The following is a 26,387-nucleotide window of genomic DNA, read 5'->3' as shown; positions in this document are numbered from 1 at the left end:
GAAAAGTAGAAATGCAGTGGCGTAGCGTGGGTTGTCAGCACCCGGGGCAAGGCAAGTAATTTGTGCCCCCTAACCCGTGGATTTGCGCCCCCTAACCCGTGGATTTGCGCCCCTAACCCTAACCCCCAGATGTTGCGCCCGGTGCGGCCGGCCCCCCCTGCACCCCCCACGCTACGCCACTGTAGAAATGTCCCATCTGCAGACATCTCTAGTACTGGGATATTTTAATGTGCATGAAATTGTAACTTTTCCCAGCTGTTTTGGGGATATATTTCAAGAATCTTTTTTTGAGTGAATTCTGAAACCAAATACGTTTAAATGCACCTGTCTTTGCCTTCCAGTACCAGCCTTCCCCAGTTCAAAGATCAACTGTGAACTCCCTAACATCTTTCTATTATAATGCAGACGGCACCTTCAGTTCATGTTCAGTTTGTCTACCATCCCCCTCCTTTCCCCCCCCCTAGAACGTTAAGATCCATCACTATGACTCCCATCAGCTCCAGCCAGCTGTGGTGGCTGGGCTGATGGAGGTTGTAGTCCAAAACCTCTGCACCTGGTGAGGTGGGCGAAGGTTACCTTGATGTCTTCTCTACCCCTGGATCTTACCCTTTCTTCCCACTTGCACTGTCCACCAGTCTCTCCTCTCATCCAAGGCCTCGGTCCAGTATACCTGAAGGAGTGTCTCCATCCCCATTGTTCTACCCGGACACTGAGGTCCAGCACTGAGGGCCTTCTGGCAGTTCCCCCACTGCGAGAAGCCAAGTTACAGGGAACCAGACAGAGGGCCTTCTCGGTAGTGGTGCCCTCCCCTGTGGAAAGCCCTCAAAGAGAACAACAACTACCAGACTTTTAGAAGACATCTGAAGGCAGCCCTGTTAAGGGAAGCTTTTAATGTTTGATGTATTACAGTATTTTAATATTTTGTTGGAAGCCAGCCAGATGGGCGGGGTATAAATAATAATTTATTATTATTATTATTATTATTATTATTATTATTATTATTATTATTATTATTACTACTACTACTTCCCTGTTGGTCTTTGCATTGTTATCTCTTCCCTTCCCAGAGTCTCTGTTCTGTGGTACATCTGTGGCAAATGCACAGTAAATCAGTGCAACCTGGGGGGCCCAGCCGCAGTAATTCATGCGCCAGTAAGCTCAAGACTAGATCATTGCAAATGCTTTATCCTTGCGCCTAGTCCAGAAAGCTCCAGCTGGTGCAAAATGTTGTGGCGAGACTTGATGGGAACAGACTACTGCTAGCATATAACATTGGTGCTTAAAAGCTTGCACTGGCTGCCCATGTGCTACCAGGTGAAGTGCAAGGCTCTTGTATTAATTTACAAGGCCTTTAGTAACTTGGTTCCATGGTACCTTAAGGAATGCTTGATGCCTTAGATCCCTGCCCAATCACTGAGGTCTTTATGGTCTCCCCATGGCTTGGATGCATGACTTGCGTCCACCCAGAGCCAGTATTGTGGGTCCAATTCTGTGCAACTCCCTTCGGACAGACTCCCTCCTATCAGATGTCAAGGTAATAAACAACTATCTGACTTTTAGAAGACATCTGAAGACAGTCCTGTTTAGGGAACTTTTTAATGTTTGATGGTTTATTGTGCTTTTAATTCTGTTGGGAGCTGCCCAGAGTGGCTGGGGAAACCCAGCCAGATGGGTGGGGTATAAATAAAAAAATTACTATTATTATTATTATTATTATTATTATTATTATTATTATTATTATTATTATTATTATTATTTTCAAACTTCAGGCAACTGGTGAAGAGTTTTCAGCAGCCCTTTTAAGTGAGGCTTTCTGACTTTTTAATTTTAACTGATTTTATCCTTTGTAACATTTTTTTGTAACTTCATTATACACCACTTAGAAACTATGGTGTTAGGTGGTATAGAAATTGCTGAAGCAAGTAAATAAATAAACCCATAGATTCAAGTAGTGCAGACACTGCCTCCGAGGCAAGAAGACCCTTATCACCAATATCACCAACTGCGCAACAGCGAGGGCCCATTCATAGATTAGTTTGGTGCACAGAGGCTTCCTGAAACCTGTCAAGCAAAAGCAGATTACACAAGTGGCAGCTGTACACGAGGAAGGGCTGTAGCTCAGTGGTAGCAGAGAATCTAGTTTACATGCAGGAGGTCCCTGGTTTGATCTCTGGCATCTCCAGGTAAGGCTGGGAGAAACCCTAGTTTAAAATCCCAGACAGCCATGCCAATCATTGTAGACAATCCTGTGTACGATAGGCCTTTCAATTATAATACTGGTTAGCTTTATGACGGGTGAATGTCAAAACAGCAAAGGCGCCAGATAAGCTGTTGCTAATAAGCTATATCTTTCAAGTTGTCCCTATAAAACATTACAAAACTAATCAGTCAAGTTTTAAAGTCCAAGCATCTCCAATCACTGGCCAGTTTTGAGAACTCTAGGTGAAACAGTTTAAAGTTTATCATTAACAATGTTGGCAAGGCAAACCTTATATTTCAGGGCAAAGCACCACATACGTCTAATTTCTATATACTATAATTTCTATATATGTCATAGCTTTGGTTTATGTAGCAGCTCTGCTATTTAATTGTCATTTTAAAAAAGGATCCAGGAACAATTGTTTTTCACTTTGGGAAATAGTCTGCAGTCCAACCTGGACTCTTAAAGTAACCCAACAATTTCTGGAAATGGTTTGTTGGTAGGCATCATAGCATATGAAAGGCCATGCTGGATTAGCTAAAAAGCTCCACCCATCTCCGCATTCTGAGCTAAGGGCAGCTTTTCAAGATGCCACAGTTTCATCAGTTTCTAATCCTAATTGGTTCCCGTGAGACTCAGCAAGTCTAATCATGGGAATCCCAAAGCAAGGTTTTTAGACAAACATCCACAGATATATACCGGTATACGTGGCTTTATAAAGATGAAAGATTATTATGTGAGATTCTAAGACAGACAACCATATTGTCCCCTAGACCAGTGTTTCCCAACCTTGTGTCTCCAGCTGTTTTTGAACTACAACTCCCATCATCCCTGACTAGCAAGACCAGTGGCAAGGGATGATGGGAATTGTAGTCCAAAAACAGCTGGAGGCACAAGGTTGGGAAACACTGCCCTAGACCATGACATTATGCTGCTGTTTTACCCTGCACAGAGCATGCTAGCATCAAAACCTGGGGCAAGAGATCCTACATACTATGGAAGAGAATAACTGAAGGATAGAGTTTTCATGGGCACCCTTGGCTAGGTGTAAAGTGCAATCAGGGTCGGCCCACTGGGACTGAGGCAGATGCCTCAGGTGGCAGAATCCCATGGGCCAGTGCCCTTGAAGGCACCCTGCCTTCCCCTCCTGCCACCCTGAAGAAGCAAGACTCACATTAACCCCCCAGGTTTTAAATGTACAGTAACCACATTTAGAAAAATTATATACATGCACATGAGAACACGCTCTCTGCACAATGAATGGCACCTAACATGTTATAAGCCTTTTTCAGTTGCTTTGCTGGGGCAAAATCTGCTGTTATCGTGGACCTGGTGTAATGCCTGGTCAGGCCCTTCAGTATATTCTCCTAGCACAAAAGGTGGCGGAATGTAATAAAAATTAATCATTAAAGTAATCGAGAAATAAAAAGTCAAAGGGAACTCAGATCCAGCTGAGCTGATCTCTGTCAACCACTAATCAGGTGAGTGCAGTACTGGCTAAATAATTCCCATCTCCACAATCTGTTCTGATCTGCACCTTTTGTGTGTGTCATACTGGAAGCTACTTCCAGCTAATCTTGCATCCTAGGAAAGTTATGATCACCATCTCAGCCTCATAATGGCCAAACAAGCAGCTACTTGCCTTACCCACAAGAAAGAGTGAGGTTGTCCCGTCCCCCTCCCACAAGTGATTAGCTTGCTGCTCTAGGCAGTGTGGCAAGAACACCCACATGAGAAGGAGAGCAGGGGTGAAGAGCCTCACCATGACGGAAAAATACCAAATGATACTCACAGGAGTGGGCGAGTACTGGCTGCTAAACCATACATGCAGTGTGATTCAGGAGAAGCAGCACTGAATCTTAGGGGATTTATAGGCAAGTAACTGAGCACAGGGCTGCACCATCAGTGACCACATGGAACGTATAGTGTTTTTCTTTCTTTCCCATGACAAGAATCAGGGCTGGGAGAAAAAAGTAGGGCCGCACTTACTTGCTTTCCTAGGTTCAGCCACAGGAGAAATAAGGACTCGCTTCACTTTCACCACTTTCCATTCTTGACTCGGGTCACCGTTTTTGCTAAACCCAGGCTGGAGCAAGTCCAAAGCTGGCCTTGGAGAGTCTCTCGTCATGGGGCACTCGCCCCCTGATATCAGCCTGCTGCCATCTCCCTTGAACGGTAGCATATCTCCACTGGCTTTCCAAGATTCCTGCAAGAAACTCTTTCTTGCTGACTCTTTTATCTCTTGCTCTGCTGGGCGATTCTTCCCAGCTGGGAGACATCTTTGACTGCTTTCTCTCTCCTTTCCTTGCAGGCCTTCCAAGCAGCCATGTCCATCAACCAAGTCAGGCTTGGGCTTCTTAAAACCGTATGGATTTTGCTTTGCTTTGCTGGTCCCAGCGCAGCTGGATTGAGGTTGGAGACAAGGTTGCCGTAAGGTGGCCTCTAGCATTTTGTCCCTTTCTGCACTCTTACTGGGAAGGGTTCAGACAGTGCTTCATTGATTGGGTGTAGCAAGGACTAGCCTTTGATTCCTTCTAAGGGAAAAAAAAGATAAACCTCTACAATTTTGAACACTTGTCCAGGAAAGAAGGTTGAGTAAATAATTGCCAGGATGCTTTAATGCACTAATCTTTGCCCCAGTCTGAACAAGAAGATATTGAATGCAGGAACAGAGAATAGGATACCAAGTGTGGGTGTTGCACTTCTTCTTTTCAAAGAGGAATTGCAGACCCTTTGCTGTGAATTATTCTCTGGGAATCAAGCTGATCTTTCTGATGCTTCTTTATGGCCTTTAGCTGCTCAAGATGATCAAAGTGGAGCATCTTATGGATTTCTCCTTGTCTACTGCAGGCATTCAGAGCAAACAAATCTGAAAGGGAAGAAATGTACAACATTTAAATTTTAAACTTTGTCTCTTGCAGGAAAACATGGATCTCCATAGGCTACTTAGATGTGTGGCTATACTGTTATATTTTAATTAACGAAGGGTGGCTTTGCACTAGTGAAAGCATTTCCACACGTGCAAGGCAGGGCCTCTGATTTTCACCAATTGTCCCCTTCTCACTGCAAGTCTCCCCACACCAGGCAGGCCTTTAAAAACTAGTCCTGGGGGTTGGTAGAGTCTGTAGAACAGTGTAAGGTACCATACACAGGACTGCAGCAGGTTGGGAGGGTGCATGAAAGGGTGCCACCAGGCAGAAGTGATGTCCGCCAGTGCAGATGTGGCCAACCTGTGCTCCTCCAGATGTTGTTGCACTAAAAATGAGTTTATAACAATACCAAATGCATATCCATATACAGAGATTTTTCTGAGTCTCACAACTTCCCCCTTCCATGAGTCCTATTGCGAACATTTTCAACTGCAGATTATTTCATAATCTATATTTTGTATTCATCCATATTAACCATAGTACCTGTTACATTACAAGTGATATTAAAATTCTGCTAATGTTTTCATCTGCTTACAGTGGTCTCCTAAGTAAATTATAAATGTGGACATAGTACTTTTAGGCCACACACATACATTTATGGGTTAGAAGCGAGCTATAGTGTTACAGAAATGCTTCTTTTTTCTCATACAGCCTCGGCCCAGTATACCTGAAGGAGCGTCTCCACCCCCATCGTTCTACCCGGACACTGATGTCCTGTGCCGAGGGCCTTCTGGTGGTTCCCTCACTGCAAGAAGCCAAGTTACAGGGAACCAGGCAGAGGGCCTTTTCAGTAGTGGCACCTGCCCTGTGGAACGCCCTCCCAGCAGATGTCTAAGAGAACAACAACTACCAGACTTTTAGAAGACATCTAAAGGCAGCCCTGTTTAGGGAAGCTTTTAATGTTTGATGCATTACCGTATTTTAATATTTTGTTGGAAGCCGCCCAGAGTGGCTGGGGAAGCCCAGCCAGATGGGCGGGGTATAAATATTATTATTATTATTATTATTATTATTATTATTATTATTATTATTATTTACTTGAAATATGATGTATTGTGCATAAGAGTGTCAAATTACAAATACTACACTATGAATGGACAGTCAATAATGTTTGGCTCTAAATTTTAGTCTCAGATTTAAGTTAGATTCTATTACATGGAGAATAAAAATGTGATCTACACTTAAAACTGTGGTTACATATATCTAAGCATCTGGCGAAAGCATTCCTCTTCTCCCAGGCCTATGTATTTTTGTGTTTTTATATTGTAAACCACCATGTGATCTTTGGATGAAGGGCAGTATAGAAAATTAAACAACAGCAGCAACAACAATACCATCCTGTCAATATCTATTCAACTCATTTTAATTTTGTATTATTGTTTTACACATGTATACCTGCTTTACTGACTTTGTGGCTATAATGCAGTGTAAATAATATGTTGTTCTAGTTAAAGCTTCCCCATTCCTTTGTTGTGTTTGGGTGCACATTTGTGGTCTTTCATCCACATGCTAGAATTTACGTGGGGTGGATTAGAGCAGGCACCATATGGGAAAGGAAGGAAAAGAACTCTATAAAGTGATGGCAGTGAAGTTGCTCTAAGCCAGGTGTCAGGAACCTTTGTCCCTCCAGATATTGCTGAACTACAACTACCATCAAACTTGGCCAATGGCCAGGGATGATGGGAGTTGTAGTCCAGCAACATCTAGGGGGTCAAAGATTCCCCACACCTATTTTAGGTCAATGAATAAATAGAATTTAAGGCAGAAACAGAACAGACTTTTCTTACTGAGTCATCCCTGTAGTACTGAGATGACTACATTCCTTAACTGTCGCCCAAGAAATGGTTAATTTTGCTTCTTCTCAAATATATGTGATTCATTCATTTTTGGCTTTGTGTTGTTGTTTTTTAAAGAAGAAGTGATGATAAAACACCCAAAGGGGCTTCTTTGATGACTCAAGTTCGCTGAAAAATTCCATACATTCTGGGATGGCAGTCTTAATCTCCCTGACCTGGGAGTTCACTCTGCTTCTTCATCAAGAGTCACATCACCAGGCTAATATTCAAAGAGGGCCCAGACAGAAAAGAATCTGTCGAGTACAAGAGAAGAGATGTGGTAGGCACAGGCAGGTGTACAAACTCTTGCTAGCTGGGGCCCTTGCAGCATATCTCTTCCTTTTCTTCCATCTCTGATTTTCAGTTACAAACAAAGATGGATACAATAAACTCCTGCTATAAGCAAAGACAAAACAATGGAACATTTTAAAAAAATAATCTCACTCTAACTGATCCCAGTTATATTGTCTAAAGCCAGTGGGTGGTATTGCCCCCCCCAGGGGGGAGGAATGGGATTACCTAGGAAGATGCCAAGAGCCATGAGGATGGGGGGGGGGTAATGAAATGGGTAAATAAAAGCTGGCATCATTCAATCAAGTTCATCAATTTTGCTGAATTAATTAAACCAAATACAGTGGTGCCTCAGGTTAAGTACTTAATTCATTCTGGAGGTCCGTTCTTAACCTGAAACTGTTCTTAACCTGAAGCACCACTTTAACTAATGGGGCCTCCCGCTGCTGCCGCGCCGCCAGAGCACGATTTCTGTTCTCATCCTGAAGCAAAGTTCTTAACCTGAGGTACTATTTCTGGGTTAGCGAAGTCTGTAACCTGAAGCGTATGTAACCTGAAGCGTATGTAACTCAAGGTACCACTGTAATTTTAATTGGCTTCTGACTAAACATACCTTTGTAAACTGTTTTGAATTTTATTTTATTCCTTCCAAACATCTGTTCTGAATAATGCTTTTATAGTATAGGGTCAGGGATGCCAGCCTGGCCCCACGATTCTGGGTGTGCATGGCCCTGGCACTGAAATTTGTGGATGCCCACCCCCTTCATGGATAATTTTGTAGGTGTCCGGGCACCCAGGGCCCCAGGGAGCCAGCACCTATGGGTAGGGGTAAAGTAGGGGGAACTGGGGATGAGTTTATAGAACCAAGTGGGTGGAGGCCCAAAAAAAGTTTGGGAACTGCTAGCCTCTGTATGGCCCTCTATGGCACAGCTCTCCTCATTCTACTGTGTCCCACCTGAATAAACCTCACAGAACTTTGCCCACCAGGTATATATATATATATATCTGCTTGTGACTTAAAGCCTGCAGTATCTGTTGGCTTGAGGAGTGGCAGGCATCAGTTTCAAGCAGCAGGCTGGAACTCCCCCATGAAAAAACCACCCTCCTGCCATGCTCCTCAGATAGGAATGGCTCTGTTTCAAGAGGCTTACTGGGGAGAATCTACTGATGAGTGAGTAACAAACACACACACACACAGTTTGAAATGGAGCAGGCAGATGGGAGTGCTTACTCACAAGTAATTTGTCTGCTGTTCTTTTGCAAGTGTGAGCTGGACACCCACTGAAGAGGAAGAGGAAGAGGCGGCAGTGTTGGGAGAGCTTATCTGTCTTTCTCTAACAAGGAACCTCCCAGTGTAAAACCAATTTAAAGGGCCAGTTTCCTCCCCATTAACCTGCCTGATTCATGCCTTATCAGCTTCAGAGGTCTTGTTCCATGTGTCAACCGCCTCCAGCCCTGCCTGCTGCTGTCTGCTTTGAGGCAGCAAATGACAGGAGAGACCTGATCATGCAACTTATTCCCAAGGGAGATTCCTCTGAGTCTTTATTTTCTTTTAGATACCACTTTCTTTATTTGCTCAGAGCTTTCTGTCCCGTGTTTCTTTAAAACCAACTGCTCAGCTTTGGGTATTTTTACCATGGTGAATTTCTTTGTATTTTGATGTTCTTTGTTTGCCATAGCTAAAGAATAGCAAATGGGTATTTCAGACAAACCAACAACAGGTTAAACTGAGCAATTTACAAGGATGGTAAAGAAATTTGATTCAGCTTGCATTTAAAGGAGAACTTTCTCAGTTTGCACTTTCTGTAACAATAGGCAAACTGAAATTTTGCAATCTTACAAAATTCACGCTTTTACAAATTTCTCCAACCAAGTAAGGTGTACAAAAATGCATGTACTAGTGTAAAGTGTGTGTACTAGTGTAAAGTGTGTGTATAAATGCATATATTACTGAAAATAACACAAAAACACTTTGCAAAAAAATATGTATTAGGTGAAAATACACACAATTTGGGAAAATTTTACATACAGCAAAAATGTGTATATTAGGAGAATTTCCACTGAAATACTGGTGTATTTTCAGGAGAGCTTTTTAAAACAAGAACAACCCCCACCCAAACTGATTAACATAAGAAATGAAGTTAAGATTGGAAAAACGAGTAACTGAGAAAAACTAAAATTGACATTTTTGCCCATCCTGACATGCAAACAAACTTCAATGGTTGCTCCACAAGTGGCCCACAAGGCATTGTTCTGTGCACAGCAGACATAAAACAAGGAGCTCTGAAACAAAACTGTCTAGCCGAAGAGCCCTATCCACAAAATAGTTATATCAACAGCAGAAGAAGGCTGATTTTATTGGGATGCAAGCTTTATGCATATGAGTGCAGAGAGGGTAGACTTCTATCAGGGGTAGGGAACTTTTTCTGGTCAGTGAGCCAGATAGTTATCACACCAGCCCCTGGCAGGCCAAATTTGCAAATGGGTGGGTGTGCCCATATGTCAATCACCTGACATCATAGTGACACCAGGTGATGTTGTGCTTTGAAGGCCTGATTGTTGGTACTTCAAAGCACTGTGCTGGCTATCTGAAAGCCCTTTGCAAGGCGGATTGCGAAGGGCTTTCAACCCAGCCTGCTTGTTTAAACCCTCAAGGTTTAAGAAAGCCTGAAACTGATATCTCCTCCTCATGCTGTAAGATCATTATGGACTGATTCACACATGCACTGGAGTATAGTACATCAGAGCTTTGCTCTGTGTCTTCCATCACACAGAACTTTGACCAAAATAAAAGTAGCTATGCCACATCAGCCTTAGGTATATATTGTTCTGTGCTGCATGGCATACAGTGCCATTGGTACAAACACTAGCGTCTCCAGAAGCACAAATAGAGGGCTTATTCTGGATGTGATGGCTGAAGTCATTATGAATGTCAATGTGTTTTAATAGCAGCTTTAAAGAAGTGAATTGGATTAGGGCCCATGGCAAAAGTGGTGAAGGGGAAGGGTTGGATTTCCCCTCTGACTAGACTGCTCTGATCTATATATCTTCACCTGCACATCCCATTTTAGCAAGGGGGAAAGATGTCACGAGTGTTAGTGGCAAGGAAAAAACTAGGTATAAAAGGAGACCTCCTGGATGTCAAGATCCAAGTTTGGGGAAAGAACTCTTTGGTGAGAGAACCCTAGCAGAGATTTAAATTAAATTTAAGTTTCCCTCTTCCCCCAGTATAGAAATATGATCACACATTTGTTCAATTAAAAAACGGTTCACTTACAAACTCTTCAAAGGTCAGGTTCATGTGATTTTCCGTACATCAGTTGGAAATGTTGCACAGGCAGTAAAACTTGGCTTAGTTACAGTCCTGAAAGTTCTTAAATTATTGGTATATGAACTCAAGAGTGCCTTGTTACAGCCATGCTCTTCACACACAGAGCATCCCTGGTAGACTGGAAGGGAACAAAGCTTGTCTCTAGTCCCTCCCAAAACGAGCTAACCCTGGCAGGACAGCTTACTCTATGCTCTTAGCCTCTTCTTGCATTAATTAGATGTAGGCATGTTGGTTATATGAGACTAGTAGTCCCACAAGAGTGAATGCATTAATTTTGTGCATTATATCATATTTACTTAGGCCCTGGTAGGCACCTGGAAAGTCCTGGTAGGTATTAGGTAGGCATCTAAAGGCTATGTTTAGATATCTAAATGTGGCTTACATCTCAATGGGTGTGAACATACAGCAATCTCTATTGGATTTCCTAGAACCAGATTTGGAAGTCTGCATGTGTACTAAGGCTGGGAGATATCAACTTTTCAAGATCACAGTGTATCACCAACCAAACATGGCAGTTGAAAAAACAAGATGCATTGACCTCTGCCCACGGGGTTGGGCTGGGACAATGCAGCTTGTTTGCACCACTCAGCTGGGGGAAGGAAACACATCCCCCCCCCCAGCTGACACAGCCTCTGTGCTCTCGCCACTGCGGGGAGTGGAGCATCAGGGGTCCTATAACTACAGGTACTCACTGCGGGGAGTGGCAACCACACTCTCTCAACTGAGCAGTTTCACATAAACCCCACCCATATGAGGGCAGAGTGGGATGGCAGTTTCACTCAGCGATATATCACTGGTGAAACCACCACCCCTCCTGAGTCCCTCTGCTAGCAGCGCCCACTGAAGGAAGAAACTCTTGAGTGAAGCCGACTTCACAGTTTGCTCCTCATATTGGTCCTGAGCAATATATCAATATATCTCCGAGACCTAATGTGTACATTTTGCACTCTGCAATTTCTAGTCTCCTGGACTCAGAAGTATAGAACCTACCCTGTAAGATTCTGTATGCTTCCAATATCATGCAGCATGACCTCTGAAACCAGGAACTGCCAGCTTTTTGATAATTTAACAGTAATGCAGTAATTTCCTTTCAGAGAACTGTAGAAAAAAACCCTGTATCAAGCTCTCCCCATGATATAGGTTATTGCATACTCATTTTGCATTTTATTTGATGAAAGGGATGAATACGCCCCCTTCCAAAAGGAATACTAAAGTTAACTTTCCACCTCCTACACAAATATGTTTTGGCAGGCACGGCTCTCTTCAGCACTGTCAAACTGAGGAGAAAAAGGGCTTTGAAAAAGCTTCTTATTCAGCTATCCCCATCTGGTGGGGAAGGTGAGTGCTTCAGCAGCCCAATTCAACCATAAATATTGCAACCCCCAAATGGGCAGGATAATCCCATAATATGCCTTAGGCAAACTCAGTGTTTCGGCAACCGAGTATTATTCATGCTGCGCAAGCTCATGCAGCGTTTGGTTTCAAAAGCAAGTTTCTATTATTGGCCGCAAAGGTAGGTAAAAGCGTGTGAGCAATGTCTGGGGAAATATCGGAAGCTCTGGGAGGAAGGATGTTTGTGAAGGGGTGGAGTAGTCGAGGGTGAGGTTTCACTGCTCTGTGTAGCTTCTTGTCCTTCCTCAAGACTGCCATCACCATCATACACACAGGGTGCAAATATATCAAAGCTAGTATATTTGTGTGATGTGTGTACAATGTTCAGCCTTTCTTGGCACAGACTCTGGAGTGCGTATGTGTGTGAACAAACATACCCACAAAGAATCTGGATCATCTTGATACAGAGTTCTGATATTTTTAGTGCAGGCTGCTGTACCAAGCCCTGCTTTAAGGTTAATGAAAATGACCACACAATATGAGAATCCTTAACATTTGTTCCCTACTCAATAGAGCTGTAAATAAACATTACATAATCAGTGCTAGCAGCAGCTCAGTAAGGGACCTCTAGCAACAGGAATAGTATGCTGCCTCTGTTTTTAAGTCTCTTTTACAGCAGAGATCCCAAATAGTGGGTGTATGTGCCTTCTTCCAATCCCACGTACTGTGGATATTACTATCTACGGTCTGGATATTTGCTGAAACTGTAATTTCTAACTGTGTTAACCATGTAGTTTACCAGTTTTCATTGTGACGACAGTGAAAGTGATTCCCTCTCTCAACCAGAACCTCTTTGTTGGAACTTGCAATCCCAACCCTCGGGTCACGCTCAGCTGGTTGGCCAAGACCTGTCAGTGAGTCATGGGAGTCTTGCAGGTTCCCAGGAACAGTTGAGGCATCAAGGATCACAAGGTCAAGGAGTGGTCTGACCAACAAGAGCACCAGTTTGGCCCCTAACAAATCTGAAACGTTCATGGTGGGTCCTTTTAATAAGACCTAGAAGCCTATCCTGTGAGACTGTGGGTAGCAGCAGGATCTTTCTCAGGGGAAACTTCTGGAATATGAGATGGGAGTCAACTGAATTCTCCAGGGACCACTTCTGAAATATTGCATTGGAAATACTATACCATGCCATGGGAAAAAAAGCTCGCAGATGTGCATAAAGTGACCAGGTAGCTGAAATGGGTCCCTTTTTGAGCTTCAAAGCAAAAATACATTTAAGAGGCTGCATGAAATGGAATAAGGCAGCCTTGGGGGGAAAGAAGTTCTTGGGACCCAACCAGACCAGAAAACAGAGATCCATGAATGGCTTTTCTAAATTTTGGCAAATGGTAGCTGTACAGGGATGGGTGGGACCCATATCAGGACTGAAGTGCTGGTGGCAGGGGTTAACCCTTTTTCCATTTTCCAAGTGAAAATGCCCTCTCCGGTTGCTCTTAGTCCCATTAGGAAAAGAAAAACATGTATTAATAAGCAATACATTTAAGTTTGGTGAGCAGGCAAGATTTTCATCACGGAACCGGTACAGGAGGGGGATGAACCAAACAGTCTTCCCATTTCTCCATGTTATTTGTGAATGACAAAACTGAGGGAACCATTTCATCAAATATTCTCCTCAGGACATTAGACTTTCACATCAGTTGCGGATGGGTGGCAAAATAAAATATAGCAGAGGGCGGTTGACAGCCTCACCGAGTGCTAGAAGTCACTTCAGAAGAGCAGCTAGTCAATTCAGAGGTCAGGAGAGTGAAATGCTACCTAAGCCTAGTGATGCAATCGTTGATACCCAAGATGCCATTCCAGGTATAGCTCTGGATAAGATCTGATGCATAGCCAGAGCTGACAGGGCAGCCCTAAGTACTTTGCTTGCCATCTGTTGCAGTCTAATATTGCTCAGTCAGTGAACTGGCATAAAAGGTCCCTCTGAGCTTCTCTGCAATATCTCTCTTGCAACCTTTTCTTATGGGGAGAACTTCCAACAACATTGTACTGGGGGACAAATAATGGATGGAGCCACCAGAAGAGGGATGAGGAACTTGTGGCCCTGCAGATGTTGTTGGACTTTAATCAATCCCATTCTACATAGCCAATGGTCAGGAACTCTGGGATTCGTAGCCTGGCAACATCTGAAGGGCCAACATTTCCCCATCCCTATACTAAAATATAAACATGCTGGTTACTAATACAGTAGGACTGAACCAAAATTTATATATATAAAAAATATTCTGACAAATTTTAGGAAAAAAAATTGAAGTACAGTATTCTTGATTTGTTGAAGAATTTAGTCTCTCCTTTGGAGGCTTTGCTGTGAAATTGCCTTCCCAATTTCCCTATTCATCAATTTTGGGTGCAGCTGTGGATCTAGTTTTCGTACCAATCAATATTCCTTTAGTGTTCTTAAAGGAAGTAAGGGGCTAAACTCTTCTTTCTTTCAGTCCTCCTGTCTTAACCTATTTCTTCTTTCATCCACCAGTACAAATTTGCAATAGCATTTCATTTGAGGCTGAGCAAGCCAAAATGTATCCGAAAACAATATTCTGAAGAAAAGCTGTCCAATAATTCATCTACCCACCCTCCCCAAATATGAGGCAAAATCTTGCTGTGCTTCCTGGACCTCCAACAGGGATGTTCTGCATTGTGCAAAACTGTGTCGATGCTTGTTTTTTGTTTGTTTAAAAAAACATTCCGGCCATTTATTTATTACCTTTTATAAAAGGATACCATATTCCAGATGCCTGTCCAAAATCTAGCCTTTTTTTAATAAAAATTCTGTCTGTGATTTGTTTACTGCTGCTGCTTTCCTTTGCTTCTGCGTGGTTCTAGCCAAGCAGCAGAGGAGTTGAGGCTTTCCGGGTGGAGACAGTGTGGGATGGGGCAAAGGGTGCCCCATAAAAGAAAACTAATGGGATGGAGATGATGTCTGGCTTGTGTTGCATTAGCCCCAAGATGCACTGGCTTTCATTAAGCCTGTATGCTTATCCAGTAATGTGATCTGAGGAAGCACTCAGTGTTGCTTTTAAAACTTGGACAAAGAAAGAGTAGAAGAGAGGAGAGGGTTTTAAAACAAAACCTCACTTTTCTGTGCCTTTTACAGTCTCTTACTGCCTTGCTCCAGGTGCTTTTGTAGTGAACTAGAGACTCCTGCTCTCTCGCACAGCCTGCTTTGCTGCCTTTCTCCTCCCCTCCCACTCCTTTTTGACCATCCTTGACCTTCTTGTATCTTCCCATAAAAAGCCGCAGGATGCATTTGAAAGTCTGGAACATCAAGACAAACTCTAGGTGGAGGAGGGAATGAGACATCAAGACCTTTCCCCACTCCCACTCAGACTTCACCCACCCACATCCATTCATCACACACAGACTCCCTGAGTGGAGAAGCTGGCCTGAGCCCAGTTCTTCCTTGGCCTGTTCTCAACAGCAACAGCTTCAGAAATGAATAGGCTAGCAAGTAAGTGTGGGTGGAGAGTTCCCATGCATCACTGAGACTATGACAATTTTGTTGGGAGAGGGTGAGGAAGAGATGGGGAGCCGGGACTATTTATCCAAACCCAACTCTTCCCAAACTAAACAGGAGAAGGAAGTGAGGAATGCTGCCCCGTCCCAAACCAGAAGTTGTCAGGAAGTGACCCAAGCATCAGCAACAAGACCACCATGGAACTGATGGAGTGATGGCTCTCCTCCTGCTTCCTGTATCAAGTCCCTGGATCTTTGATGGATGGAACTTTGAAAACCTTATGTGAGGAACTCTGCTTCACATCTGCTTCTCTGATGGAACAATCTCCCCTCTCCTCCCCCGCCATGTGCTCTTTTGGAGGTTCTCCAGACATCCCCCCAAAGCCAATTTGGGGAGGCATGGGAGGAGGAAAAGCCCCATTGTAGAAGTCTTTGTATGGGCTTCTGCAAGCAGGACCAACTTGCTAAATCTGGCCCATTCCTCTCATCCCCATAACCCTAGATCTGCCTTTGGAAGGTGAAGGAGGGACATTGCTCTATTGGTGCTTAGTACACTTGATGTAAACGCCCACTAAATGATGCTCTTTACATTCTTCATTGAAATAGGTGGCCATATGGGAGGCAATACATAGGTGCATTCAGAGCTGGGAGGCCTAGTTGCACAGACAAACCAAGTTCCCCCTCAAACCAAGCCTCAGTCCAGCAACAGTGGGCCTCTGAAGCCTGGGACCCTCAGACCAAAGACTCTGACATAGAGGTTGCAGCTTCTGAGCTAAATACCACTAAGGGACCAGTACTGTTACCCCAAAGTCTCACACTCCACAAAGTCCAGTCACCACTGTGGACAATGTTCCTAGTGAGAGATAGAAGAAAGGCAATGAAAAGCTAGATTTAAGGTAAGATAGGAACCCCTTTATGGATCTCCAATCCTCAGTAAGGGGGCAGGATGGAGGTTGGAAAGAGAGTCCTGCTGACCAAATTATTGTCTAAAATGTACAACTTCTTACTAGAATGGTACACAAAAGATGAACAGACAAAGGAGGTGATGATGAAATGGGCAATGGATTTTGGGTATAACATCGAGTATGATAAAACTGGGTAAACTGGGTAAAACTGTGGAGTATAAAATTTACAGCATTTACCACCTTAAGAGAGAATATAACGAAAACGATGTATCCCTGGTATTTGACACCTGTTAAACTAGCGAGAATGTACAGGATGAACAGTAAGACATATTGGAAATGCAAAGATAAAGATGGAGATTGTTACCACATGTGGTGGACGTGTGAGAAAATGAAACAGTTTTGGGAACAGATTTATAAGAAATTAAAAAAGAAATTTAAATACACTTTCCCAAAAAAGCCGGAAGCTTTCTTGCTAGGTTTGATGAGAGAGGAAATAGAAAAAGCAGATCAAAGGTTATTTATGTATGCTACAACTGCTGCCAGAACTTTGTTAGCCCCAAAATGGAAAGTACCAGAATTACCAACAATAGAGGAGTGGCAGACGAAGATGGTTGAGTATGTGGAACTAGCAAAACTGACCTGTAGAATCCGAAATCAGGAGGAAACAAAATTCCAAAAAGATTGGAGTAAATTTATGGAGTACATAAACAATAACTGTAGAAATTTGAAGACTCTGGCAGAACTGAAATAAATCTTACGATGTAGATAGGATTGGATGCAATAAGAAACTGTGGAAAAGTAACTGACATAAGAAACCTGTTGAAGGGAGGGAAGGAAGTCAATGCTCAACAGAGTGTGGGGAAAGAATGTGGGTAAATGATTGTTGAATTTTACTTTATTTTGTTTGTTTGTATTAAATGAAACACCAATAAAAAGCATTTTCTTTAAAAAAAGGAAAGAGAGTCCTGCCAATGACTATATAAGGGCATTTCTTTGAGAATGTGCTACACTCAGTGACCTGTCCATCACTGTGAAAGACCCCTTGCTCCCCAGGTTTGCTTGCTTGGTTCATTCCTGATCTGCCCAACTGCCTGGGGTGGACTCAACATGTCTGCTTGCAGCTGCTCTCTCCTCCTAACCTAGATTTGCCACATCTGCTTCTTCACCTTCCCAGTTGGCTGTGAGATCAGCCTCACCAAGACCAGGCAGGCTTGGCAAATTGGTGGTGGTGGTGGTGGTCTAGACTGTTTGGACTGGATACATATTTTATACATAAAATCAAGCCATTGTATTATCACAAAGTCGCTAGAACAGAATCATAAGCATTAGAATCACCTCTCCTCTTATGGCTAGTCACCATCAGCAAGTCTAGAAAATAAAAAGTGTTACATCATCTCCATACAAATCATCAGCCCAATTCAGAACTGCATGCCAATATTATGTGTGCACAGGGGTAGAGACCCCTCAGTTAATCTCCTTCTTTCTCACAGTACCTGCTATTTTTGCAAGTGTAACAGACAGACTCAAAACAATGAGATCCTGTCTGGCCACAGAATATAAGGAAAAGCCATAGTGCTAGTCATATCCCTTGCAGCACTGGGTGGGGAATTAGTATGATGCAGCCTTTGCGTTGCCACAGGGTAGCATGACTGAGCAACATCTGGGGCAGTAATCCAGATTTCTCATAAAGCACATCAATCTTGAAAGAAAGCTCTCGTCCAGTGCTATTGCATTTCAAAGCAAGCGCCCTGGCTTTAAAGTAATTACACATTGTGTTCCCCGACAAATAGATGTAAGGGTTGTGGCATTGGTGATGACTGATATGAGATATTTACACCTTCAAAAGGAAAGCTTGGGAAATGCCTGAACATGTCTTTCACCTGGGGGAGGGGAGGAAAATCTGATTCTACTTTGTCAATCCAGAGTCTGGAAATGCTCTAGAACAGTGTTTCCCAACCTTGGGCCTCCAGATGTTTTTGGCCTACAACTCCCATCATCCCTAGCTAGCAAAACCAGTGGTCAGGGATGATGGGAATTGTAGTTCAAAAACAGCTGGAGGCCCAAGGTTGGGAAACACTGCTCTAGAAGACGTTCTTGAAATACAACTCCCATCAGTCTCAGCCAGCATGGTCAGGGATGATGGGAGTTGTAGTCCAGCAACATCCAGAGGACACCGGGTTTGGGAAGGTGGTCTAGGGGATAGGATTGCACACAGGTGTTCACTGTGTGAGTGGAAGAGGGAGGCTGTGGCAGGAGGCTCTGCCCCTGTCATGTGACCACCCTTCTTATGCAATGGTCAGAATTGTGCAGACTACAGAACAACCAATGTATGGCCAACTCCAGACATTCCTGAATCAACATGGATAATCCCTACCCATGTTGGTCTGGCTGCTGGGTAGGTTTTTGGACTGAATTAGCCTTAGTTGCTTTGGTGGGCAATGTACACCAGGAGCTGGGGGAATGCAACACATGGGTTCTTCTGGACCTTTCAGCAGTTTTTTATGCTAACCACCATGGCATTTGTCTGGTTTGAGAATTAGGGACAGCACAGTTTGATGGTTCTGCTCCTATCTGGAAGGCAGGTGCTGGTGGACTTGTCTTTTCGTTTCATTTTGTTTTGTTTTTGCTTTATTGGTTCTTCACAATTCTGTTTCAAAGTGCTTCAGAGTTTATTCCCACACCACCACATATTGTTTAATATCCATATGAAATTGCTGGATACAGGGATTTGGGCTCAAGTGTCACTAGAACTCTATTTCGGCTTTTCATCTAATCCAGATGTAGCAGTGGATGTCCTGGACAGATGCCTGGAGTTATAATGGACTGGATTGGGGTTAGCAAAATGAAAGTCAATCCAGAGAAGCTGGAGGTACTGTTTGTTCTACGATCAGTAGGTCCACACCATACCTTTAAGGTACATCCAATGTACATTTAAAGCACATGACTTCCCTCCAAGAATTCCAGGAACTGTCGTTTGCCTCTCACAGAGCTAGACTTCCCAAAACACTTCCCAGAATTCTTTGTGCTTTAAATGTATGTTGGATGCTCTTTAAATATGTAGATCTGCCCCATGGAGATTCTTTGTGCTATAAAGCTCCACATAGCCTAGAACCAGAGTTTCTGGAAAACTACCTTCTCCCACATGAACAAATCCATTATTCAAGACCCTGCTCTGGGTGTCTTCAGAAGTGGTGATGACACCTGAACTGTACAACATTCTCCCCAACATATTCAGCATTCAGTCTTTTATCCTTTGGGCACCAAGTGAAAACGGTTCCATTTTGTTCAGCCTTTTGCAGAGTAATATGATGTACTATACTTTATTGCTGTGACTAATCATAGCTCAGCGTGTGCTTTGAGTCATTTTAATTTTAATTATTTAATTGTATGACCTTTTAATTATTTAATTGTATGTTGAACTGTAAACTGTCTTGAAGAATGTGTGATGGAAAACTGGGATATACGGTAAATGTTTAAAATACGCTTTTAAAAAAACACAAAAACAACCTGCTTAGATAAAAATTAGCAGGAATAGGGAAAATACAACCTCATTCCAACCTCTGTGCACCATGGTCTACATGTGTAGTCACCGCACACGTGTTCTAGCCAATGCATGGATGATGGGCCCAAGTCATATTCATACCATACATCTAAAGCAGTGTAATAATATATTTTAAATAATCATGGTTTCCCCTAAAGAATCCTGGGAGTTGCAACTTGCTAAGGGTTCTGAGAGTTGTTAGGAGACTCCTATTCCCCCTTCCCAGTGAAAAGGGCTTGATTGTTAAGCCACTCTCAGAATCATAGCTCTGACTGTTTCAAGTGGTATAGTGCTTTAAATGTATGGTGCAAAAATGTGGCCAGAGTCACATTTCCTCCTACGGATGAACAGATGTGCAGGCTTGCATCTCACTCTCTCTTTTCCTGTGTATCTCTGTGCAGCTGATAACATTCAATGAATTCAAATGTCTGGATCCATTTCCCCACAAACACTCGAGGTGAATTGGAAATGCACACGGCAAGGGCACGTGCAAGGCAGCACAAATAGCTTCTGTCAATCATTTCATGCCTACACTTTGTGTTTTTCTTCCTTTTCTTACTTTCCACTATCCATCCTCAACTTCTTCAGAGCCACAGAGCAGCACAGGCTTCCGTATATAGGCATAATTGCTCTGTCACTAACTAAGCAACATGGAGAGAATCAAGCCAGGACAAGGAGAAGGGCCATTTCTTAGAAATGGGGTCTACAGTCTGAGAGCAGAGCTTGTCTTGTGGCCAAAAGACAACAGGGGTCCAGCACAGACTCTTAAGGGCATAGCTGCAATGTGTTACCTGAGTGGCTCCATTAGGAAACTGCCTGCTGCATTCAACACAAATTTCTGAAATTCATCCAGGGCATCCCCATGTAGCACTCACTACCATTGTCCAGCTAGCTGATGGCACTGGGAGCCACTATAGTGGGATGAATTTGGGCTGGAGACACTTGCTTTCAAATATAGTGGTACCTCGGGTTACATACACTTCAGGTTACATACGCTTCAGGTTACAGACTTCGCTAACCCAGAAATAGTACCTTGAGTTAAGAACTTTGCTTCAGGATGAGAACAGAAATTGTGCTCCGGCGGTGCTGTGGCAGCAGGAGGCCCCATTAGCTAAAGTGGTGCTTCAGGTTAAGAACAGTTTCAGGTTAAGAACGGACCTCCGGAACGAATTAAGTACTTAACCCGAGGTACCACTGTAGATGATCACTGCAGATGGTGACAGCAGCCACGAAATTAAAAGACACCTGCTTCTTGGGAGAAGGGCAATGCCAGGCCTAGACAGCATCTTGAGAAGTAGAGACATCACCTTGCCAACAAAGGTTCGTATAGTTAAAGCTATGGTTTTCCCAGTAGTGATGTATGGAAGTGAGAGCTGGACCATAAAGAAGGCTGATCGCCGAAGAATTGATGCTTTTGAATTATTGTGCTGGAGGAGACTCTTGAGCGTCCCATGGACTGCAAGAAGATCAAACCTCTCCATTCTTAAGGAAATCAGCCCTGAGTGCTCACTGGAAGGACAGATCCTGAAGCTGAGGCTCCAGTACTTTGGCCACCTCATGAGAAGAGAAGGCTCCCTGGAAAAGACCCTGATGTTGGGAAAGATGGAGGGCACAAGGAGAAGGGGACGACAGAGGGCGAGATGGTTGGACAGTGTTTTCGAGGTTACCAGCATGAGTTTGACCAAACTGCGGGAGGCAGTGGAGGACAGAGGTGCCTGGCGTTCTCTGGTCCATGGGGTCACGAAGAGTCGGACACGACTAAACGTCTAAACAACAACAACAACAACACCACTGTAGATGGTAACATCTTTGCTTACTTCCCTGGGCAACCTTGGGCAAATCGCTCTCTCTTGGCCTAATAAACATCTGAAGGTTGTTGGACGGATTGAACAGCCATTGTAGTGGAAAGAGTGCTAGACCTATGCCAGGGGGGTGCAGGTTCAAATCCTTGTTCAGAGATGATGACCCTATACATGACATGCATTGGGTCAGGGCGACCTTGAGCCAGTTGTCCTTTGTCAGCCTAACCTAAATTGCAAGGTTGAGGGAACCTACCGTACTTTAATAGTAAGAATAAAGAGGGGAGGGTTTCATATAGACCACCTTGAGTCCCACAGAGAAGGGGTAGGATAAAAATCTGCTTTGAACAGAAAGTGATAGTCCTGTGTAGGTTGCCCCCTGCTCTCCTTTGAGGAAAATGGGGCAGGCCTTCCAAGTGTCCCTATTTTCCAGGGACGTCCCTGATTTAGAGAATCCCAGTTTCTGATTTGATTCCACAATGTCCCACTTTTCCTTAGGATGTCCCTATTTTCACTGGAGAAATGTTGGAGGCTATGGAGTTATCTGACCCCTGAGCTGTTTGATGGCAATCTTGTATAGGGAAGGTTTTTCTATGTTTAATGTTTTATTATGTTTCTATATATGTTGAAAGCTGCCCAGAATGACTAGGGCAACCCAGTAAGATTATGGAATGGGACGTCCCTATTTTCATAGGAGAAATGTTGGAGGGTATGGTGGGGTGCAGTTGTGCTAAATAAATAATTGGATTTATATTAAGACAGGGGCAGGGTATACAAGTGTCAAAATAAATATAATGCATTTATGGAGAGAATTGCTTGGAGTGGGCGGGAGACAGCCGTGGCTGGGGAGCTGGAATTACACAGCTGTAAGAGAAAATTAGATTGCGCAAAGAATTTACAGCCTTTGAGGCAAAAGTGGGGAAAGGAGAGAGGAAGTTGAACACAGTCATGCAGAATAAGACGACTATAAGGACCCTTTGGCTTCCCAACCATTCTAGCAGTAGAAACCATTTAGTCTGAATCTGAGGGTGACTGTCTCCAAAGCTCACTAGGGATGGGGGGAGAAATTTGGTCCAGTTCACATTTTAATGCAAATCTATCAAACTCCCACTTCACCCTAAAAATGGGCAGACTTAACCACAGCCATACTTTCAGATCCACACTTGTTGCAATTTTATGATGCAGTCCCCCAACCATAAAATGGAGGGGGGGCGGAGAGAATGAATATGGGGTAACTGTGCTTGCATCCTGGTGAGAAAATGCTGGTGAATTTTCATGGTGTATTTATTTTTTAAAATCACAATCTGATATGGAAATGTGACAACTTGAATTTAAGATTAGAAAAATGAATAACTTAGAGAAACTTCCATTTAAAGATTCACCCAGTCCTGTCTCCATTCCATTCCAGCCCACGTCGCTCTTAACCCTGTTATTTTAAATATACCACTTTTTATTCAAACCTTGGATTGGTCTACACCTTTGAGAACACACTGTGATGAATTTGTGGTTGGACTTCCCTTTAGAAACTGTTGTCTTCCTTTAGATCACTGGTTCCCAAACCTTTCCCCCCTGGAAATTGTGGAGGGTCTTGGTGGACTGTTTAATGCTTCTTCTGTTTGTTATAATGCACTATAATAGAGGTTGCATGATTCTAAATTGCATTTTAATTGCTTCTTTGATTTCTTATATTGCATTGTATGATGCCATTGTATTATAATTTGCAGTCCATAGATCCAAGTTGTATTAGGATAGAATACAAGAAACAAAAGAAACAACAAAAACACAATTAAAAATCCAGTTGAGTATTTAATGCAGGCATGCCACAGATGATCTGAATGAAGCTTTCGCACCACTGGTGGTCCAAGGACCACAGTTTGGAAATCCTTGCTTTAGAATCACCAGTATCAAATGCATTGTTATGCAGTAATGGCAAGAAAAGGCAGGACCAAGGGACAGCAGAATATTCAGAATGTGCCAAATCTTTCTTTTTTCGCACTGTTATTTCCTTCCTGACTTTTTTTGCTTACTCCCTTTACCCTCCTCTCCTCTTCCGTGCAGCTCTTCACCACTAACAGCATCTCCAGCATGTTGACAGGACAGACAAGTCAAAGGACATTCTGTTGATTTAAGGGTGATCAGGAAGGCCTTTCATCACGATGGCAGATGTCAGCACCTTCAGCTATCCAAAAGGCAAAGGGAAGAAAGTCATGCTTTCCAGGCCCACACAGAAATTTGAGGACCTTTACTGCTAAAGTACCCCATGTCTGTATCTGTGTCTGTATGTGTGCGTTTTAAAGAGAAGGAGCTCATCCAGATATCCACTCGTCCCACTGCTTTCCACTGGGAAAACCTGATCTTTACCACAGAATCAGAGCCAGGCCTTTTTTTCTCAGTCAGAACTCACTGGAACTCAGTTCCAGCACCGCTCAGGTGGGCACCATTGCCATTATAAGAGAACAAGGGAGACATTCATGGTGAGTTCCGGCACCTCTTTTTCTAGAAAAATAGCACTGATCGGAACAAACATCCATTGAGTGGGTTTTCCCAGGGAAAACGGCAACAGAAATAGAAAACCATGCAGACCCATGTGTAGAAAGCAAGTGTGGACGACCCCAAGTTGAATGTAAAGTTCAGGCTGCAATCCTACACTCTTACCTGTAAACCCCATTGAATAAAGTAAAGATGCATAGAATTCCACTGACTGGATGATTTTCAGAACAACACAAAAATAGTCAGTAAGTCATTACAATTTGCAAAGTCTGAGGGCCCAAATGAACATGCTGGCCCCCAAAGCTTCTTCTTTTAATTTAGCATGAGCAAAGGAGATTTTGTGCATAGTTGTGTGAAGCTGAATTCATGCCTGCAGCTCACTAAGGATGAAACACACACACACACTTCCATTCCATCAGGTAACGGAACCCAGCGAATGGTGCTGATTGGTTTCCCCAAAACCACGTGATGCTCCTGTACTTTATTCCACCACGCTTGCCTAATGAAAGGCTCATTGTTAAATAAGAACAGGAAAGGGATGATATACGTGTCCATTTCTGGAGGTCCATATCGGCCCTTTGGCTCTCAGATACCAAAGGGCAGACAGGTCAGTGTCTTTAAGCAGTCGGGACAGGCTTCCTGATCCTAGGAAACACTCATGATCTAAAGGAAGCTGCCTTGCTGAGAGAAATGCACAAATCAAACTGGAGTGGCAAGAAAAAGACTGTGCCTCACACAGATGGCAAAGCCAAGCCTGTGGAGAAGGAATCTCCTTGACTCTTCCATTAATACTGAGGGGAACATGCCAAGTTCTCGGTCCCTTGACCTATACATGCCACTTGTGAAATATACCAAACTTCTGATCACTGTTTGGCTTCATCATCCCCCATCCATTTCCAGCCTACAGCCTTGAGTAAAGTCTGCCCTCCGGCCTCTGCTAGGCCCCCTTACCTGCAGCAGTAAAATGATGCTCTCCCCCCGGCTACCATGCCAGCCAGCAGATCCTGTCTTCTCCATCCACCTCAGCCTGCATCTCAAAGCAACTGGGTTTCTCCTCTCTCTCGCTCCCTCCCCTCCTAGTTGCCTGAGCAGGAACAGAGGAAGGAAGGGTGAAAGGGGGTGGGGGTGGGAAGGGGGAGGGAGGGAGGGAGGGAGGGAAGGGGAGCGTGGAGCTGAAACTTTAATAGCACAGAGCCCCTTTTGTTTCACAACATATGGTATATTTCGTACATACTGAAGACATTAGCCACCTATATTTTTTAAGAGCTTACTTCAAAAGTATACATGGAGCTCATGCCCGGCTCTCTGAAAACACACTCTGGGAAGGGCTGGGAGCTCCTCAAAATCCAAACAGGGGAAAAAGAAAGAAAAAGAGAAAAAGGAAAACAGTCCGCACTGAGATGCTTTGAAAGCCAACTCAGTGTTTTCCCCCCCTTTCTTTTTTTAATTCCAGGGATACATGTGCACAGCTTTATATACAAGCCTTTGCGGACGATCTGTGTTAACCAAGTTTATTTATTGCTCATCTGGCTGAGGTCTCAGTCCAAGACACATTTACACAAAAGGCAGGCGTGTTCTCTGTAGATTCTGGGGCATGGCTTGGTGCTGAAAGAGGACAGTCGTCCCATTCCCCCCCCCCCCCGGTCTCTGCACTACTCCACACTTCATTAGCCCCACTGGAATTGACCCCACTCCAAACATTTGCACATCACTACCAAATCCTAATGAATGGGTAGCGGGGGCAGGGGGAGAGGTGTCCAATGAATTTTGGAGCACATAAGCTCTAACCCGCATGGGACATGATGCAGTGGCAAAGATAAGAGACTCCACACATCTGGCAGTGGTTTCGAAATGCATAAATATTTATCTTGAGTCCCAAAGCCTTACAAAGCCAAAGAAACCATTTGAAAGAGCCTAGTATAGAGTCACAAATGGTAATTTTTCACACAGCCCTCGTAAAAAAAGAAAAAGCCAAGATAGAAAAGCACTTCAAGTAACAATGTTGTAAATGACTGAAACTAGGTGATACTGAAATACAATATAAATGTTATTTATTTTTGGGTCTACAATAACGTTGCCAGCCTTTAAGATTCTGGTACCTGGTTGAGACCTCAAGGATGAAGTCTAGGATCAAGGGACAGAATTTTGTGGTCAGACAGAGTCCAATGGTAAAAGGATGTGAAAATACAATTTCTCTAAGTTTTTAAGCTGTTCCATGTG

The 26,387-nt window shown here is 43.5% G+C and overlaps 1 protein-coding gene across 4 annotated transcripts in view; it reads right to left on the bottom strand.

Moving 5' to 3' along the window:
- Positions 1 to 25,228, bottom strand: part of SYNPO (synaptopodin) — an 81,301-nt gene extending 56,073 nt beyond the window's left edge. The window contains exons 1-3 of one of the 4 annotated variants that reach the window (XM_081896834.1): positions 25,119 to 25,228; positions 4,885 to 5,069; positions 4,190 to 4,734 (exon numbers count right to left, since the gene is read on the bottom strand). In XM_081896834.1, coding sequence (XP_081752960.1) covers positions 4,190 to 4,649 — 460 coding nt within the window. In that variant the 5' untranslated portion in view covers positions 4,650 to 4,734; positions 4,885 to 5,069; positions 25,119 to 25,228. Of the gene's footprint in view, positions 1 to 4,189; positions 5,070 to 25,118 lie in introns of all 4 variants that reach the window. The other 3 variants (XM_081896835.1, XM_081896836.1, XM_081896833.1) reach the window with 3 other exon arrangements.
- Between the last annotated feature and the right edge of the window lie 1,159 nt (positions 25,229 to 26,387).

Source organism: Podarcis melisellensis (genome assembly GCF_964234715.1).
Source record: "Podarcis melisellensis genome assembly, chromosome: 2".
Lineage (NCBI taxonomy): Eukaryota > Metazoa > Chordata > Lepidosauria > Squamata > Lacertidae > Podarcis > Podarcis melisellensis.
This window is presented reverse-complemented; position numbering and strand designations above follow the sequence as displayed.